This window comes from Phoxinus phoxinus, assembly GCF_949152265.1.
Source record: "Phoxinus phoxinus genome assembly, chromosome: 21".
Lineage (NCBI taxonomy): Eukaryota > Metazoa > Chordata > Actinopteri > Cypriniformes > Leuciscidae > Phoxinus > Phoxinus phoxinus.
The window spans coordinates 16,691,548-16,710,199 of NC_136896.1; the positions used below are offsets into that span (position 1 = coordinate 16,691,548).

General features: G+C 39.1%; 2 protein-coding genes and 1 long non-coding RNA gene across 3 annotated transcripts in view; 2 read left to right on the plus strand and 1 right to left on the minus strand.

Annotated features, from left to right (window-relative positions):
- Nucleotides 1-2,969: 2,969 nt before the first annotated feature.
- Nucleotides 2,970-3,955, minus strand: LOC306989882. The gene is made up of 3 exons (XR_013795764.1): nt 3,792-3,955; nt 3,224-3,703; nt 2,970-3,157 (listed from the first exon to the last, which is right to left on the minus strand). It is a non-coding gene; the product is annotated as an uncharacterized lncRNA (long non-coding RNA).
- Nucleotides 3,956-6,758: 2,803 nt separating this feature from the next.
- On the plus strand, nt 6,759-13,614 carry ercc4 (excision repair cross-complementation group 4). The gene is made up of 11 exons (XM_079594545.1): nt 6,759-7,255; nt 8,352-8,532; nt 8,638-8,833; nt 8,950-9,157; nt 9,292-9,472; nt 9,579-9,701; nt 9,803-9,910; nt 10,393-10,963; nt 11,181-11,273; nt 11,381-11,493; nt 12,228-13,614. Exons 1-11 carry the CDS (start codon nt 7,082-7,084, stop codon nt 12,956-12,958), a joined length of 2,679 nt encoding a protein of 892 aa, XP_079450671.1. The 5' UTR covers nt 6,759-7,081; the 3' UTR covers nt 12,959-13,614.
- mrtfba (myocardin related transcription factor Ba) overlaps nt 13,540-18,652 on the plus strand; it is a 49,032-nt gene continuing 43,919 nt past the window's right edge. The window contains exon 1 of the mRNA XM_079594544.1: nt 13,540-13,764. The gene's annotated coding sequence lies outside the window, so the exon portion shown is untranslated. The remainder of the gene's footprint in view (nt 13,765-18,652) is intronic.

Sequence of the window (18,652 nt, forward strand, 5' to 3'; positions counted from 1 at the left end):
TCATGCTTCTTGACATGACCAGTCAGTCACTGCAATGCTCCACTACTGATTGTTAGTTTGCTTCCTCTCTCTCTCTCCACTCCACCTCATCTTTCTGACACGGCGATGTTTGAGAATGGCTCATATTAAACTTTAAACCAGGTGGAATAAACGGTTCATCCTGCCTTACTTTCACTTCCACCATTAGGGCTTCCTCTCCTCGAGTGCTTAGTGACCTCAAAAAACAAAACAAGCTCTCTGAAAACCGGGACTCTTTTTTTTTTTGCTTTCGGCCCCTCAGAACACCCAGATACAAAAAAATGGACCAGTGGCGCTCTTTCATGTTATTTGAGGGTTACTTCATTTCAAACAAGAAACCAGAGCACTTGATGAGATAAGGGCTTCCTGAGACACATTATGTACATGTTTTCCCCTTTCTATTCATCTTTAACAAACAGCAAATATGCAAAATAAATAATGAAAGTGTCCGGCTGACAGAAGAATGCACTCAAGATTACTTGATTAACCTTGAGAGATGCAGACCTGGAATCCACTATTATTTTCACTTCACCATCTATCCTGACAAGATATCAATATTGAAAGCTGAATGGCACACCTTTACATTTGCATGGATAAATACTGTACGAGTCTGGCATGTGTGGTATAGAAGTTATACATTTCACATGGTGGTTGGTGGATATGGAGAGTTTCTAACTAACTCATCTGTTTGCATAGATTTTTTTTGTATTTGCTACAGCATATTATTGAGTAATTATGTTGACTTGATAGCAATGTGAAAATGTTTTTCTCTCTATTTTCTCTGAATGAAAAAAAAAAGAATCTATAAAAACATCCTGCTTCATAATAGCTCTTAAAATCCATTTCCTATAATTTTTTTTTAAGCATGCCCCACTTAAACTGTGATAAACACTCTTTCAGCAGCACTCTACACAGAAGTGCTCTACTGCTCTCTCAAGGCCATTAAGTAGCAATGCACACACTCAGTGATTCATCATGATAGAATAGAATAGAATAGAATAGAATAGAATAGAATAGAATAGCTTTTGGACATGAGACATGTATAGGGTCTGATGTAATACCTACAGAGACATACAATAATGCTTATATAATTCGGAGAGTTGGTGGGGTGAATGGAGAATATTTAAAATAAACATAATAAGAAAAAAATCATGCTTGGTAAATCATAAGTATTACATAAAAAGTAATAGTTGTAATAGAAATGTCATAGTTATTATGACTTATGTCTTACGTAAACTTTTATGTCAGATTATGTTTAATCTATTAGTTTTACCTCATAAAGATGACTTGGTTTCTCATAATTTATGTGATAAGGTGGTCAATTAGCCTATCTCATATTTGACATTTTATGTCAATGTTGACTTTATTTAATAATTGTGGCTTTTTATGTAATAGCCTATTTTATCTTTCTAATGGGTTTATGACTTAGTATCTATAAAGTAGACCTCTCATATCCTAATTTCGAGTATTAATCTCACAATAATTACTTTTGTATGTCATAATTATGATTTAGCAAGGCATACAGGGCCTAAATTTAACTCTCACCAAGCACCACATGCGATTAAAAATCGGAGTCAGCAAGTAGGCTATATGAAACTGTCAGTTGGTAACACTTATTTGAAGTGCAATGTTGTGACAACATGAACGTGATCAAACCATGGGATCAAACGTGCACGACGCTCTCTACAGTGTATGTTGAGTGCTGCGTTATGGGGTTATTATTGTTGCAATATTCCAAATAAATAGATTAATATTCACAAATAAATGTAAAGAGATTCACAAAAATGTATCGAATGCACAAATGAATAGATTAAGATCCACAAATAAATGTAAAGAGTTTCACAAAAAATTATAAAATTCACAAATAAATAAAATGAGATTTGCAAATAAATAAAACATTTACAAATGTTTTCTTATTTTTCAAACACAACTCTGCCTGGCATTTATTTGTGAATCGGTTCCTGTGCATTTGTAAATCGCTGCACACATTTGTGAATCGGTTCCTGTGCATTTGTGAATCCCCTCACGCATTTGTGGATTTTGAAACACTTCTAGCGCAGACGTGCAGAGAAATCCACAAATAGGTGGACTCCACCCACCGCCTACTCAAGCCAATCAGATTAACGGCCACATCGAGCTGGCCAATCGTAGCACGTTATCGCTTCAACCAATCACGTTAGGCTTTACGCTCGGGGCGGGAAGTGGGAACTGACTGATTCTTGCATCAATGAAAGGAGCACTGGAGCGCAGTAGTAGCGCTGAACTGTGTGTGGTAAAAACACTCTGTTTTCAAAAGATTGTTGGAGTTTAAGGCCTCTTTATATTTCCATCAGGATACACTCAGGGAATTATGATAATCAGAGATCCCGAGCATCATGAACAGTCTCTACACCGGCAAGAGGCGCGACACAGCGCGTCAAAAGCAAAGTCTGTTCACTGCTGCCGCTGCAGTTTAAATCATGTAAAACTAGCATGTTTGAAATGTTAACACACATTCCCTATGTGACGTCTGCTTAGCTTTATATGCATAATCGTGCTCTTAACGGCTCTGATCGTAGCCTGCTTATTGACCAGTGCTGGTTAAATCATATCGTGATAGTGTACTGGACGCGGGGCAGTCATTGATAGTAAACGGATGCCCGCACTTCTGATGTAGCGGCTACTTCACGCAATTAGGACAAATGTTTTTGCACATTCGCTTTGCCCAGTGTAGATTGCCTCGCACAGGGTAGACACGATGCATGACACTATACGATTTTGCCTTTTAAAGCACAATCGCAGTGACAAATAGCAATGGGATATAAATAAATGTAATGTAGAATACCAAATATAAGCCCAAATGTATAAATACAAAAACATTTGTCCTAATTGCGTGAAGTAGCCGCTACATCAGAAGTGCGGGCATCCGTTTACTATCAATGAATGCCCCGCGAGTACACTATTGTCACGGGGTGACAAAAACCTGAACGGGACTAAGAACTGGTGAAGGCACAGTGAATTTGTTGCCATGGCAGCGAGGCCAATTGCCTGAGTGACAGCAGGTGTGGGGCAATCACAGGGAACGCTGTGAGAGAGACACATATTCAGATGGGGCTTTAAAAGCAGAGAGGAAACAGACTGTGGTGGTTCTCCTCCCCGCCTGGGGTGGTTCTCCTCCCCGCCTGGGGTGGTTCTCCTCCCCGCCTGGGGTGGTTCTCCTCCCCGCCTGGGGTGGTTCTCCTCCCGTGTGGTACTGTGTTTGTCAGCGGGTTGTTCTTTTTATTGAAGCTGGACGTGGAGTGGTGAAGATCGAAGCTGAGGACGAGAAAGGAAGGAGTGAAGGATTTGTCAGCGAGGACCTAATGAATATCGTCAGCGGTGGGAAGGACGCAAGTGAGGAGTATTGGATCCGTTGTTTATATGCACTAACACTGAAGTGGTGTTGAGAGTTTGGGAGTGTGTGACACGAGTGAATTATTACACCGAGTGAATTGTTGATCTGTCTCCAACTTCAGTCCTCTCTTGCCGAACGTAACAACCGCTGCACCATCCTTCTGCTTTTCCTGGAGCGAAGTCAAGCCCTGGCCGAAGACAAGATTCGACCTGGTGGGAGAAAGACCGGTGGTGTCCAACCAAGTGGAGCGTCTCGCTCCAAGTGTCCTCTCCATCTGGGGGTCTCCACACGTCCTCCATAGGAAGCATCGGCCTGAAAACGGAAAGGAAGAAGGTACCCCAGCTGAGTGTTCATATACTGTCGCACCGTTAATCCTTGTCATATTGTTCCAGTGACCTACCTGGACGGCGCGAGGATCCCCCTTGGGCCCCCCTTCAACGAGCCCCCGGCCCGCCACGATCGTTCCTCTCCCTCCATCCCAGGAGGTCCAGCGACGCTCGAACTGCCCTGGCCACAAGAAGAAGTTTTAATTAGGACTTTATTCAATTGACCAATTTTAATACAATAAAGCACTCATTCTTTTTATTTCCTTGTCTGTCTGGTCCTTGACACGTTCCTCGAGGTGGTTCCCGGAATCCAGGGGTGGGTGCAGTCTGGCTTGGCCCGCCCCGACCTGTGACACTATCACGAAATATGATAGTAACCAGCACTAGTCAATAAGTAGGCTACGATCAGAGCCGTTAAGAGCACGATTATGCATATAAAGCTAAGCAGACGTCACATAGGGAATGTGTGTTAACATTTCAAACATGCTAGTTTTACATGATTTAAACTGCAGCGGCAGCAGTGAACAGACTTTGCTTTTGACGCGCTGTGTCGCGCCTCTTGCTGGTGTAGAGACTGTTCATGATGCTCGGGATCTCTGATTATCATAATTCCCTGAGTGTATCCTGATGGAAATATAAAGAGGCCTTAAACTCCAACAATCTTTTGAAAACAGAGTGTTTTTACCACACACAGTTCAGCGCTACTACTGCGCTCCAGTGCTCCTTTCATTGATGCAAGAATCAGTCAGTTCCCACTTCCTGCCCCGAGCGTAAAGCCTAACGTGATTGGTTGAAGCGATAACGTGCTACGATTGGCCAGCTCGATGTGGCCGTTATCTGATTGGCTTGAGTAGGCGGTGGGTGGAGTCCACCTATTTGTGGATTTCTCTGCACGTCTGCGCTAGAAGTGTTTCAAAATCCACAAATGCGTGAGGGGATTCACAAATGCACAGGAACCGATTCACAAATGTGTGCAGCGATTTACAAATGCACAGGAACCGATTCACAAATGTGTGCAGCGATTTACAAATGCACAGGAACCGATTCACAAATAAATGCCAGGCAGAGTTGTGTTTGTAAAATAAGAAAACATTTGTAAATATTTTATTTATTTGCAAATCTCATTTTATTTATTTGTGAATTTTATATTTTTTGTGAAACTCTTTACATTTATTTGTGGATCTTAATCTATTCATTTGTGCATTCGATACATTTTTGTGAATCTCTTTACATTTATTTGTGAATATTAATCTATTTATTTGGAATATTGCAACAATAATAACCCCATACTGCGTCATCATGAAAGTTTCAGCCTTTCTAATGGAAATATTCAAGAGCTGGAAGTGGAACACGTGAAACAAGTGAATATGTTACTCACGTGCTGTGTGGGAAATTTACATTTAACATCCGAAGCCGCCGAGTCTCTCAGACAACGCGTGAAGATGAGCTCTCTTCAATGCCTTCCTGCTTTAATGGACAAATTCACTCCGAAAAAAAAAAACGTCTTGGCGAGTATCTAGTAAACATGGTCGGTTATGTCGGGTGCATTCGGTCTTAAAGTGGCAGCATCCTAATAATCCTGCTACTGTCTGCTTTTTTAATGTTAATCAAACAACCAAGAGAAAAGGGGGAAAATCATATATAAAGGATTTAAAGACCATGCAGTGTTATCTATTAGATTAGCCTTTATATAATGAAAACTAAACCTTACTGAAGAACGCTTTTATTTAATTGGTTGTATTCATTTGTTTCATTTGTTCTTTGTTGTATTGTATTTATGTGTGCTTTTGCTTGTAATCTGATTTTGTGTATATTTTATTACGGACTGTTTACTTGTCTTTAAAAATGTAGGCTATTAAATTTATAGTTAAATTAATTGTTTTAGCTGTGGTATCAAATTAAAATTGATAATTGTGAATTTTCTAAAGACTTGGTTTCATAATTGCCTGATAGGCTGGTAAAAAATAATTTTGGCCGGTATTTTTTTTAAAGTCACCAGCCATTGGCAGGTGTGGCAAAAAGTTAGTTTTAGGCCCTGCTTGCATACATAACAGGATTTTAGGAGTTAAAAAAAAAAAAATCCAAGCAGAAAGCCATAAGCACTTTTCATGAAGTTCAGCCTCCATAAAAAATAAATAAGTTCAAAGCAATTTCATATTAACTGGTCAGTGTGTGTTGTTCAAAACTTTTTAGTAATATTATTGGGATACCTTTGATAATAATAATAATAATAAAATAAACTTTTTCAGGGGATTAAGGATAAAAAAAACTATCCAGTATTAGTTTAACTGTTTAAGTAGCCTAATAAAGTAGAAGTAGACATTAGGCTAAGAATGTTTAGTACAGTATAGCCTACTGAAAGAGATTTTGGCTCAATAAAATAATTACCCAAACACGCAGCTATCAATTTCAAACAAAAGTGTTTTTAATCATTATTTGATAATTTAATCATTCATAATCATGTATTCTGTAGGCTATGTAATCTACTACATTAGCACAATCATCAGATGTGATCCAGTCGAAAGTTTCAATTGCATCCTGAATGTAGCCTTTGTTTGTTTTTGTTGCGGGTCATGTGAAACTCAAAGGGACATGGTGGTGGGAGGGAAAATATTAAAAGGGAGGGGAAATTAATGTAAATGCTTTTGTTCAAGGGAAAATTGCTTTTGTGTTCTTCGCAACGTTTGAATGCAAAACGTTTGCGAGATATTCAAATATATAATTTTCTCCTGTATGTCTCCTGTATTTCTCCACTAATGTCCTTTTAGTGGTTCCGTAGGGGTCTGGTTGTTTAAAATAAATCGAAAATACAAATGGAAACCCACGTCATCCAGATTGGGTAATCTGAAAAAGTGTAGGTTGAACAAGAGTGATCCACTTTCAATTTTGCTTTGAAAAATCGCCACAAAAGTAAGATGGATAACCTGGTCCTGGGTAGCAAAACATGATCCAGATTAAACTTTTTGAACAACTGGGCTCCTTCTTGGGTGTTTGTGTTTTTACCTCCAGTGCAGCAGGTGGCGCTACTATAAAATAACATTATAAACAGCGTGAAATCACGTGACACAATACGCTTTATTTTGAAACCGTATCGAGGACGAGTCAAACTTGTGTGATGTAAAGTAATATTAAATAATGTAACCATAATACGGTTTGCTCAGTTCTTTTTGTGCGCACTACCGGCAAAATATTAGCAGTAAATATTAGGTTTATTCCTCGGCTCGTCCTGTTAAAATGCAGTAGATGAACTGCAAGGAGTAACGTTATTGTTATGTATGCATGTCATCCAGCATACCAGACACAGAATCAGTAACGTTATTTCCGTAACTTACTTGAACTCTAACGTTAGATCATTGCTTTAAAAATGAATCCGCTGCTGGAGTATGAGACGGAGATGTTTGTGAGTGTGTTCAGCACAGACGGGCTGCTGGTCACAGCTGAGGGACTGGGGATCGACCGCATCCTCTTACACTTCATGAGGGTGTATTCAGAGGAGGGCAGTCTGGTGCTCTTATTAAACACAACCACTCCTGAACAGGTGCGACAGGCCGATTTATCCTCGTATACTGCTATTGATCTACAGAAAGAGAGGATAGAGTTTACTGACATGGCAAATCAAGAAGTACAGCAGTGTGATATGAATACGTATTTTACATTTAGCTAATTATTGTATAATATCTATGCATGCAGTTTTATATCTTCATAAGTGACCTGTAAAGAAGCTCAAATGTGATAAAGTGGTTGTATTGAATGAAAGGTTAGAAAAGTCTACAATATACACAACACACTAATCATTTTCATTATATGCACTGCATTGTTGTACTCGACGACACATTATTACTTAACCCTGACATATGAAATTACAGTTTGTAGAACCTTTGGACATTTTCTTTTTAAATCTAAAAAAAAAAGAAGGTTTGAATATGTTCACAGCATCTGCTCAGGCCTAAATATGAGACAGTAGTTTTATAGGGTTAAATTGAATGGAGAATATTTAAAATAAACATAAGAAATAAGAAAACAAATCATGTTTGGTAATTCATGAGTATGACATAAAAAGGCATAGTTATGACCTACCTTTATCTCATATTGACTTGGTTTCTCATAATTTATGTCATAAGGTGTCCAATTGTCCCGTATTTGACTTTTTATGTCAATGTTTACTTTATCTCATAGTTTCACCTTTTTATGTAATAATTTTATCTCACAATTATGACTTTTTATGTCGTAATTATGATTTAACAAAGCATGATTTTCTTTATGTGAAAATAATAGGCTTGCATAGTTACATAACAGTACTTTAGGAGTTTTAAAAAATCCAAGCAGGAAGCCATAAGCAAATTAAGTATCTCGTCATACAGAAAATGCTTGTATTGAATGAAAGGTTAGAAAAGTTACAGCGTCTACACACTAATCATGTTCATTATATACACTGCATTGTTGTACCTTACCCATTACTTAGCCTAACTCTGACATATGAAATGACAGTTTGTAGAACTTAAGACAAAATATATTTTAAAACCTAAAAGAGTTTAAATATGTTCACAGCATCGGTGCTTGGGCCGTATGATACAGTAGGCTTTATAGGGTTAAAGTGATTCAATAATAATGATGAATGTGTATGCCTGTTGAAGGAGTATTTTACAGAGCAGCTCCGTGCTGAAGGAGTGAGCCATCTTCCCCAGACTGTGACCAGTGATGTGCAGAGCGCTGACAGATATAACGTATACACTAAAGGAGGAGTTCTCTTTGTGACCAGCCGCATCCTCGTTGTGGACTTCCTTACGGACAGAATTCCTTCTCACCTCATAACAGGTCGGAGGAACGTTGTTGGGAAGATGAAGCTGTTTCCATTACAATTGAACTATAAAGAAGTTGTGTTTCTGGACTGAATGATATTATTATTGTGTGTTTGCACAGGAATCTTGGTGTATCGCGCCCATAAGATCATTGAGTCTTGTCAGGAGGCTTTCATTCTAAGGCTTTATCGGCAGAAAAACAAGACTGGGTTCATCAAGGCCTTCACGGACAAGGCCACATCCTTCTCTTCTGGCTTCTGTAAAGTCGAGCGAGTCATGAGAAACCTGTTTGTGAAGAAGCTTTTTCTTTGGCCAAGGTATGATGGCTTTATTTTTTTTATTTTTTTCATAGATAGTACTCTGAGTATTTATGATTTTTGGAAGTGAAAGTTTTCTAAATCTTATGTGTTTGCAATATGATTTTATTTGCTAGATTCCAAGCATCAGTAAACACAACGCTAGACAAACACAAGCCGGATGTGGTGGAGCTGCATGTGTCTTCGACTCCAGCAATGAGAGCCATTCAGAGCTCTATTTTGGACATCATGAATGCCTGCTTGAAAGAGCTGAAGCGCTACAATCCCACTCTGGAGGCAGAAGACCTCTCTCTGGAGAACAGCCTGGGCACTTCCTTTGATAAAGTGAGAAATCCTCATTCATTTGTACATTTTTGACTCTATACCTTTTAGATCTTACATCTTATATTATGACTTTGGATATTAATAATGATACGTAAATATTCTAAATGACAATAATCATGTTTTTCCATATGTAGACAATTCGTCATTACCTTGACCCACTGTGGCATCAGCTTGGGTCCAGGACCAAGTCTCTCGTTCAGGACATGAAGATTTTAAGAACTCTTCTTCTCTACCTCACTCAGTATGACTGTGTCACCTTCCTCAATCTGCTGGAGTCTTTGAGAACCAGCCAGAAAAGCTTTGGTAGTAATTCAGGTACAGTCAGCTGATCTGTTGCTCTATTTAAACTCTTCAGAGATGGTGCAAAGTCAAACCATAGTCTGAAAAGTCACCTGATTCTTTTTGTTCTATTCTGAATCAGGTTGGTTATTCCTTGACTCAAGCACATCAATGTTTGTAAATGCTCGCAGCCGCGTGTATCGCATTCAGGAGTCAAAGAAGAAACTGAAAGTTGGAGAGACTGACCAGAAACTAAGTGCCCTAGGTACAATATGTTTGATGTATAATGTTTCTTTTAAATGGTGTTTACATATTTCCATTTTTAAACACATATGCTAGTATCTTCTTATTTGTGTGTAAAACTAGCCCCTCCAAAAAGAGAGCTTGTGCTTGAGAAAAATCCAAAGTGGGAAGCGCTAACAGAGGTGCTACAGGAGATTGAGAAAGAAAACAGCAGCTCTGAGCGTGAACCAGGTAAAATCATTTAACAGTAAAGCGTTTCATGACTAGCATTTGTATGCAAAGCATCAAGGTCTTGTTTACACCTGCTATTAAGATGCATTTTGGTTCCAGTGTAAACGGGGTCTAAAGCGTTTTGAGCTTGTCCACTTTCAACCACTTCCAGAGGATTTCGACCGGATTGCTTTCCTAGTCATGTGGTCAAATGCATTCGAACAGCAACAAAAGACCGCCTGCTCTCCGCCTTATGACCTAATGCTTAAACATTATGGGAAGCGCACAAGCCAGATGGGATTTAAACTTTGTCGGCTGAAGACCCAAGTTTAGTTCAAAGCGTACTCAAAGAAATCAGGACAGAAGTGGTTGAAAGTGGACAAAAGAGACGTCAGGTGTAATTAGGAATGTCTCCCTCGTCTCCTTGTGATCCGATCGACCAAATTGCATCTTAATACCAGGTGTAAACAGGGCCTAAGTCAAATTTGTTCTCTGTACATCAGGCCGTGTGTTGATATGTGCCAGTGATGACCGAACATGTGCTCAGCTGAAGGAATATATCCAAAAAGGAGCAGAACACCTTCTGAATCGCCTTTACTCACGCACCATTGGGAAAGAAGATCCTCATCCTGATCTATTGAAGCTTGACAAAGGCTGGTCCAAGAAGGACTGTGCTAAGAGCAAAGGGAAGAATGGGCGGCCGAAAAAACCCAGAGCCAACTCAAAGAGACCAACAAAGACCAAGAGACCGTCGAGAGTCTCTCAGATGGAGGGTCAGGAAGCTAGAGCTGAAAAGGACCTGATTGGGAACAGTGAAGATGAGGGAGGACTGGCTGAAGAGGAGGAAGAGGAAGAAGAAGAGATTCTTCTCGATCTCTCTTCGGATGACTATTATGGAATTCTTAAAGAGCCCCTGACTGTCATTCACCCACTGAAGGGTTGCAGTGACCCCTACAGTTTGACGCGGGTGTTGCATGAGGTTGATCCCATGTTTGTTGTTTTGTATGATGCTGAACTCAGTTTTGTGCGGCAACTGGAGATTTATAAAGCTTGCAGGCCAGGAAAACCTCTACGGTGTGTATACTGGCATGGAGCAAATTAATATTTTGCAACATTATAAATGTCTTTACTGTCACTTCTGATCAATTTAATGCATCCTTGAGGAATATAAATTAATAAAAGTATTAATTTCTTACAAAAAAAAAGATACTTTCTCCAAACATTTGAACTATATATATATATATTATTTATATAAATAATTATTTAACTTGAATTCTTTTTTTCCTCTTAGTGTGTATTTTCTTATATATGGAGGCTCGACAGAAGAACAGAGGTATCTTACAGTTTTGAGCAAAGAAAAACAAGCATTTGAGCACCTCATAAGGTTAGCTGAATATATCCTGTTTTCTGAGAAATTGAGAGTTTCAATGCCATTCGTATTTTTTGTGACACCACTCATTTTAAAAGCTGCTTTTTTTCTCTTTAAAATAGGGAAAAAGCCAGTATGGTTGTGCCAGAAGAAAGAGAAGGTAGAGAGGACACCAATCTAGATCTTGTCCGCAGTCAGGAACCCGCCAGTGCCGCCACCAACACCCGCAAAGCAGGTAAACCTCCACCATTCAACCTGAAATACACATGTACATAATGTTGTGATGCCTAAGTTCATTTGTAGAATTGAAAGGGGTCATGAATTGGAAGATGAACATTTTCCTGGATCTTTTGACATGCAAGAGTCATAGTACTATAAAAACATCCTGTACGTTTCAGAACCCAAAACATCCTTGTTATCTTTTATTGAAATCAAGCTCCAAATACCTTTTTTTTTTGTCACATTATAACGTAATAATGCACTGAAAAACCGACTTTATAATTGCTGGAGCTGTCAATCACACAGCACGAGTTTATCAGTGATTGAATTCTGGACTCTCGCCAAAACTCCCGTTATAATCAATGCCACTGTCTACACTGCACAATGAGTCTTATTTACATTAAGTTTGCACTGTTAATTATGATGAAAGCATTCGTGATAGGACAAAACTCAAGTTGCAACTTTTATTTCTAAATTATAAATATTATTAGTATAAATCATACTAACATATAAGTGCACCTCAGGAAACATTATAAAATAATTAAAAATAAAATGCTGTTCATGACCCCTTTAATTTAGACAAAATAGTCTAGAAGAGAATTGTAATAGAATTGTAAATCTCAACCATTTATCAGTTATGGGCTATAACATTAATGTTATTATCAGATTATTGGTTCCTGCCAGAATAACAATTGTGGATAAACTTGAAGTTGAATACCTTTTGCAAACATTTTTTCTCTCTTTAATTAGGGGGTCGTGAAGAGGTTAAAGAGCCTCATCGAATTATTGTTGACATGAGAGAGTTCCGCAGTGAGCTCCCTTCCCTTCTGCATCGACGTGGTCTCGACATTGAACCGGTCACCTTAGAGGTCGGCGACTACATATTGACTTCTGAGATCTGCGTAGAGCGCAAAAGTGTCAGTGACCTCATTGGTTCCCTGCAGAGTGGGCGTCTCTACACACAATGCCTCTCTATGTCTCGATTCTATCGTCGCCCTGTGCTGCTTATCGAGTTTGACCCCGCAAAGCCTTTCTCCCTTGTGGCCCGCAGTGACTTTCGCCAGGAGATCTCTGCCAGCGACGTCACCTCCAAACTGACCCTCCTCAGCCTCCATTTCCCTCGCTTGAGGCTGCTCTGGTGCCCGTCTCCCTATGTGACAGCAGAGCTGTTTCAGGAGCTTAAAAACGGCCGCGCAGAGCCTGACGCCGCTGCAGCTCAGGCCATTACAGCGGAGTCGGAGACCGTGACGGAGTCAGCAGACCTGTACAATCCCGGACCTTACGACTTCTTGCTTCGTATGCCTGGAGTCAATGTAAAAAATTTCAAGAGCCTTTTAAAGCACGCTTCCTGCTTGGCTGACCTTATAACATTTAGCCAGGAAAGGCTCAGTGAGATATTGGGTAGTAACAACAATGCCAGGCAGCTTTATGAATTCCTGCACAATTCCATGAATGTAGTGCCTGTTCAGAAGAGCAAGTAGAGATCTTTAAAAAAAGAAGAAAAGAAAAGTATTTTGCGCTGTATTCTCAGGTTTGGTAATTGTGCCTTGTCAAATGGGGTTTTATATTTATATTTATTTTGGAATTGTTGTTTAAGCAATGAATTAATTATTGTATGAATACTGAATACTGTACGGAATATTTAAATAACTTGTATGTTAGAATCAAACTTTTCAATTGTAGTTTTGTAACGATTTGTGATGTAGTTGTAGTCATAGTGTGTATTGTAGGTAACTAGAAATTTAAATACAGTTATTTGCTTTATTTTGGCATTGGCTGGAGGGACATTTCCACATATTTCCACTCATATAAAATGTTAACATTTTTTAAATAAAGTATTTCTGAAATTATTAGCCCATGATTTACTCACTCAAATCATTGAGGCTATAGTCTATTTCTGCCATTTACTCGCCTTTGATGTTCCAAAACGACATCTACACGACATAGACTTTTTCTATAGAAATAGTTTAATAATTTTGGGGGTTAACTGTACCTTTAACTAATATTATGTAAATGAACAGTTATATTATAATAAATTCATATACATTAACAATAGCTCCCTCTGATGGTGACTGGCTCTCACACCTCTGTTTGCGTCACTGAGTTCAGACTAACATACCAGCAGCGGCCATCTTACTTCCTCAAAAAAAAAAAAAAAAAAAAACTTCAGTCCCAAAGAAAAACAGAATCAATGCCTGGATACATGGGTGACCACATCAAGGACAGTTATGGAGCATTAAATCAAGGGGCTACGACAAGCAAGCTAGACGCAGCTATTGGGAACAGGGTAAGAAGCGACATCATTTGACAGTAAATGATTTAATGTGTAGCGCTGGAGTTTTCGTGATAGCCTGTGTTTGATGATGCGAGGATTGAGCCATTGATACATGACTGTAATTTAATGATATAACGTTACACGCTAAAACAAAAACATGAACGCGATATAGTTTAAATATTCTTGGCTGAGCTTTAAATTGCTTGTATATCGCGAAATATTGGATACTTGCAGTAGGCTAGTTGCATGCTAACTTCCAGGATTGTCTGTAAACATTGAGCTGTGATGTGTGCAGATCAATAACGTTACTTGATGTTTATGGTAAGACAGTGAGGTTTACATGTTGAGCACTTCATGTCAGATACTGCAGGCCCAGGAGGAAGGGTCTAATGATGATCTAATCATCTGCATGTCCGAAAGGTTAAATGCATTGCACGTTTTTGCATCATGTTTGTATGTCTTTGACTCTCTTGGTGAAACTGAAACTCTTGAATGAGCGTAAACAACCTAATAGATCTGCAGTCTTCAGACAACTCGTGAGTCACACACACACACACAGCAGGTGTAACTTTATACGGGAAGCTCTGTGTGCACTAGACTCCTAACATTCTCCACTTCATGTCAACGCAAATGATGAATGTCTGAATTCAAATTCTCTGGTACTGATTGTATGCGAGATTTATGCTCTTGTGAAGTGTTTTTTTATTTTAAATGAATTGTCGGCAACCAAAACAATATTTCACCAGCTAAAAATGGTTCTATGATATGCAAATGTTGTTAATCCTTACACGGTGTATAGCATTTCTCTATTTAATTTTTTACCAATTGCTAAAAATGAAAATGGAATGAAAATATAAAAAATAAATATGAATTAATAGTAGCCGATATATTAAAGATGCAAAAAAACTAAGCATTTTTAAATCCACTTTTTTAGGTTAGTTTTTCCCCAATGATTTGAATTATTTTTTATTCCAGTGTGTTCTTTTGTTTTGTGTACATTATATATATATATATATATATATATATATATATATATATATAGCCTATATAGGCCTAGCCTACATTTTTTTTTTTTTTTTTTCTCTTTGTATGTTTATTGTGTAAAGGGCCTTGAGATCTAAAAGCGCTATAAAATAGTTTATTATTATATAAATAATACTAAGACAGCACTGATTTTGCTGCAGTTTAGCTTTTACTTTGGCTGCTTGGGTAACTTAATTTATTTTTGTTTAATTAGGGCCCAAGCCTTGAAAAGGCGAAGGCCCTATTGTTTTCCAAAGGATTATTCTTCTTAACTATTATTAGGGCCCAAGCCTTGAAAAGGCGAAGGCCCTATTGTTTTTCTTGGGATTATTATTTATTAGGGCCCGAGCACCGATGGTGCGAGGACACTATTGGAATTGCTCTGTTTATTAGGGCCCAAGCCTTGAAAAGGCGAAGGCCCTATTGTTTTTCTTAGGATTATTATTTATTATTCTTCTTCTTCTTCTTCTTTATTATTATTATTATTTTACTACCTTTTGGGCACTTTTGGGGGCCTTATCGTGCTCAAAAACTCTTGAAACTTTGCACAAATGTCAGAACCCGCGGCCATTAGAGCCGCGCTGAAGCTGGGACCCGGGCGTGGCAGGGGGGCTCGACAGCGCCCCCTGGAATGGGATTCAAAAACATGTCCATATCTCAAACACGCTTGCATGTAATAATATGAAACTCGGTACACATATAGATCTCATCGGGCCGAACAACTTTCGTGCTCTAAGTTTTACGCCAGTCCAACAGGAAGTCGGCTATTATGGGCTGTATGGAAACGCATGTTCTGGCATTTGAAACACTTCTCCCAGAGAATTCATCCGATGACCACGAAACTCGGTGTGCATGAAGTCAAGACATGGAGGATGCTAAATTGCGGACGGATTTTTGATATCTCGAACGGTTTGGCCGTGGCGAGGAAACGCATTTATGATTAAAAAAGGATGCATAAAGTGTGTTATAACTTAGTTATAGTTTTACCTACAGTTACAAAACTCAGCGTGTGTATTGATCTTATCAAGCCAAACAACTTTCTAATTTACAGTCATTAGCTCCGACCAACAGAAAGTCAGATATTGTGGTTTCAATGTGAATTGTGTCTCTCTCTGTCTCTCTGGCATTCTGTGTGTGTGTGTCTGTCTGTGTGGGGTGGGGAGGGGAGGGGGGGATCTGTGTATGTGTGTGTGTGTGAGGAGGGGGGCTAGTTTAGTTTAACCCTGTCTCTGCTGTGTGCAAAATCTCGGGCACTTTAGGGATGCAACGATACCATTTTTTCAGAATCGATCCGATCCGATACCAAACATTCTGAGTATCGACCGATACCGATACCAATCCGATACCAGCACAGTTTTTTATTTTTAATCAAGTAGAATTTCTATAACTCTGTGTGTTGAACTGATAGTCACTATTTTGTGTTAAACACAATCTACTTAATACAGACAACTTCATTATAAAGAAAAACAACAAATAAAAAAAAATATGATCATAATCTGTGACAAAAATGCTATTATAAACTAGATTAGTGGATAATTCAGCAGTAAAATTTAGCCAAAAAAAAAATCACAAGTGCACAATAATTGTATTAAATCTGAACATGAAAAAAACATTTAGTGGGGAACAAATATGAGACAATAAGTGTAACACTAAATTTGGTAAAACGTTACACATTGCTCTTTGTATTGTTGTAAAATACATTCATGAAAAACAAGATAACAAAAATCAAAAAGATTCATTATTTTATATATAGCCTAGGCCTACTATAAAATTGAGACATGTTTTAAATTTATAGCACAGCGGTTTAATGAGGCAGCAACATATGATAGATAGGACAGAACTAGAAATAATCGTTCATTGCGTCGCTGTATTATGATATGAAAGGCTCCAGTACAGTGCGGCACACAGCGCTTATGCGCATCGCGAGCGCAGAATGATGCGCATGAAGCAACACGAGTCACAGCGCGCAGCGCGTCGATTCCGCATTGAAAAGTTCAAATCACAAAGGAAAGGCATATTGATGCGTAGTGTATTATACAGTATCTATCCATCTATGCAATAGTTTCTTTAAACAGAGCATTTTCTTTAAACAGTTTTAAATGTCAGTTACTCTGCGCGTGAAGAACAATTATAATGCTCTGACTCTACTCCAGTGTTGTGAGAGACACCCGGTAGAAAGTAACGTTAACATGATTAAGGTACAGCAATAAAGTCCAGCAAGATAAAGTTGTTTAATGCAAAACCATAGCCCTTTATCTACAGATCAAGTATAATTATAGTAACTTTGAATCATCTTGGAGAGAGTTTTTCATCGTGTTGACTCGTAACCGAACGTGACGCACTGCTTGATGCTGAATGGAGAATGACTGACAGCCGCAGCGGAGGGAAAAGTGAACGTGATCTTGAATTTAATGACTTAAATATTAATTTCTATCTCACATTATACTATATAATGGCTTCCGAACACTTATAATATAGTGCACGACAACTTTATGGTGCTTTATAATGTTTTTGTGCCTTTTGTGGGGCTTAACAATAGCACAGAATAGTATACGCACAATATCGGATTTGGATCGGCCTCGTCTGACCGATACCCGATCTGGCAAAAATGGCAATATCGGAGCCGATACCGATACTGAATATCGGATCGATGCATCCCTAACTTTTGGGGCCCTTAACGTGCTCGAAAACTCTTGAAATTTTGCACACAGGTCAGAACCCGCGGCTGAAGCTGGTACCCGGGCGTGGCAGGGGGGCTCGACAGCGCCCCCTGGAATGGGATTCAAACACTTGTCCGTATATATCAAACACGCTTGCATGTAATAATATGAAACTCGGTACACATTTAGATCTCATCGGGCCGAACAACTTTCGTGCTCTAAGTTTTACGCCAGCCCAACAGGAAGTCGGCTATTGTGGGTGGTATGAAAACGCATGCCCCTGGAATTTGAAACACTCTTTCTAGAAAATTCATCCAATCGCAACCAAACTCGGTCAGCATGACGTCAAGACATTGAGGATACTAAATTGCTGACGGATTTTTGATATCTCGAACAGTTTGGCCGTGGTGAGGAAACGAAATTATGGCGAGAAAAGAGAAACACGATGTGTTATAACGTCTTCATACATTAATTGATCTTGATGAAACTTCAGTAGCGTGTTTGTTGTAAGAGAGCGATCACATGGATGTAACTAATGTGAGTCAAAGTTATAGCGCCACCAACTGGCAGCAGGAAGTGTTACTTTTGACAAAAGTGGGGGGGTTAGTTTTACCTACAGTCACAAAACTTGGTATGTATATTGTGCACATCGAGCCGGACAACTTTCTGATTTACAGTCATTAGCTCCGACCAACAGGAAGTCAGATATTTTGGTTTGAATGTGGTTTTGTCTCTCTCTGCCTCTCTCTGACAGAGTTCCCCCAGCCATTCTGTGTGTGTGTGTGTGTGTGTGTGTGTGTGTGTGTGTGTGTGTGTGTGTGTGTGTGTGTGTGTGTGTGTGTGTGTGTGTGTGTGTGTGTGTGTGTGTGTGTGTGTGTGTGTGTCTGTGTGGGGAGGGGAGGGAGGGCACACACACACACATAGACAGCCCCCCTGTGTGTGTCTGTGTGGGGAGGGGAGGGAGGGCACACACACAGACAGCCCCCCCTGTCTCTGTGTGTGTGGGGAGGGGGGCAGAAAGACTATTAAAACTAGGTATATTGTGCCATCTAGTGTTTTATACTATGTATACATGTGTTTTTTCTTTTAAACAAGTGTTTTAAAGTACAGTAATTTCAATGAATATATATACCACACTTCATAGGAATTTTCGGTGTTGTGTACTTACAATGGCTGCTGATTTCATGTGGCCGTTAAGTCCATGAGACTGTAGGGTG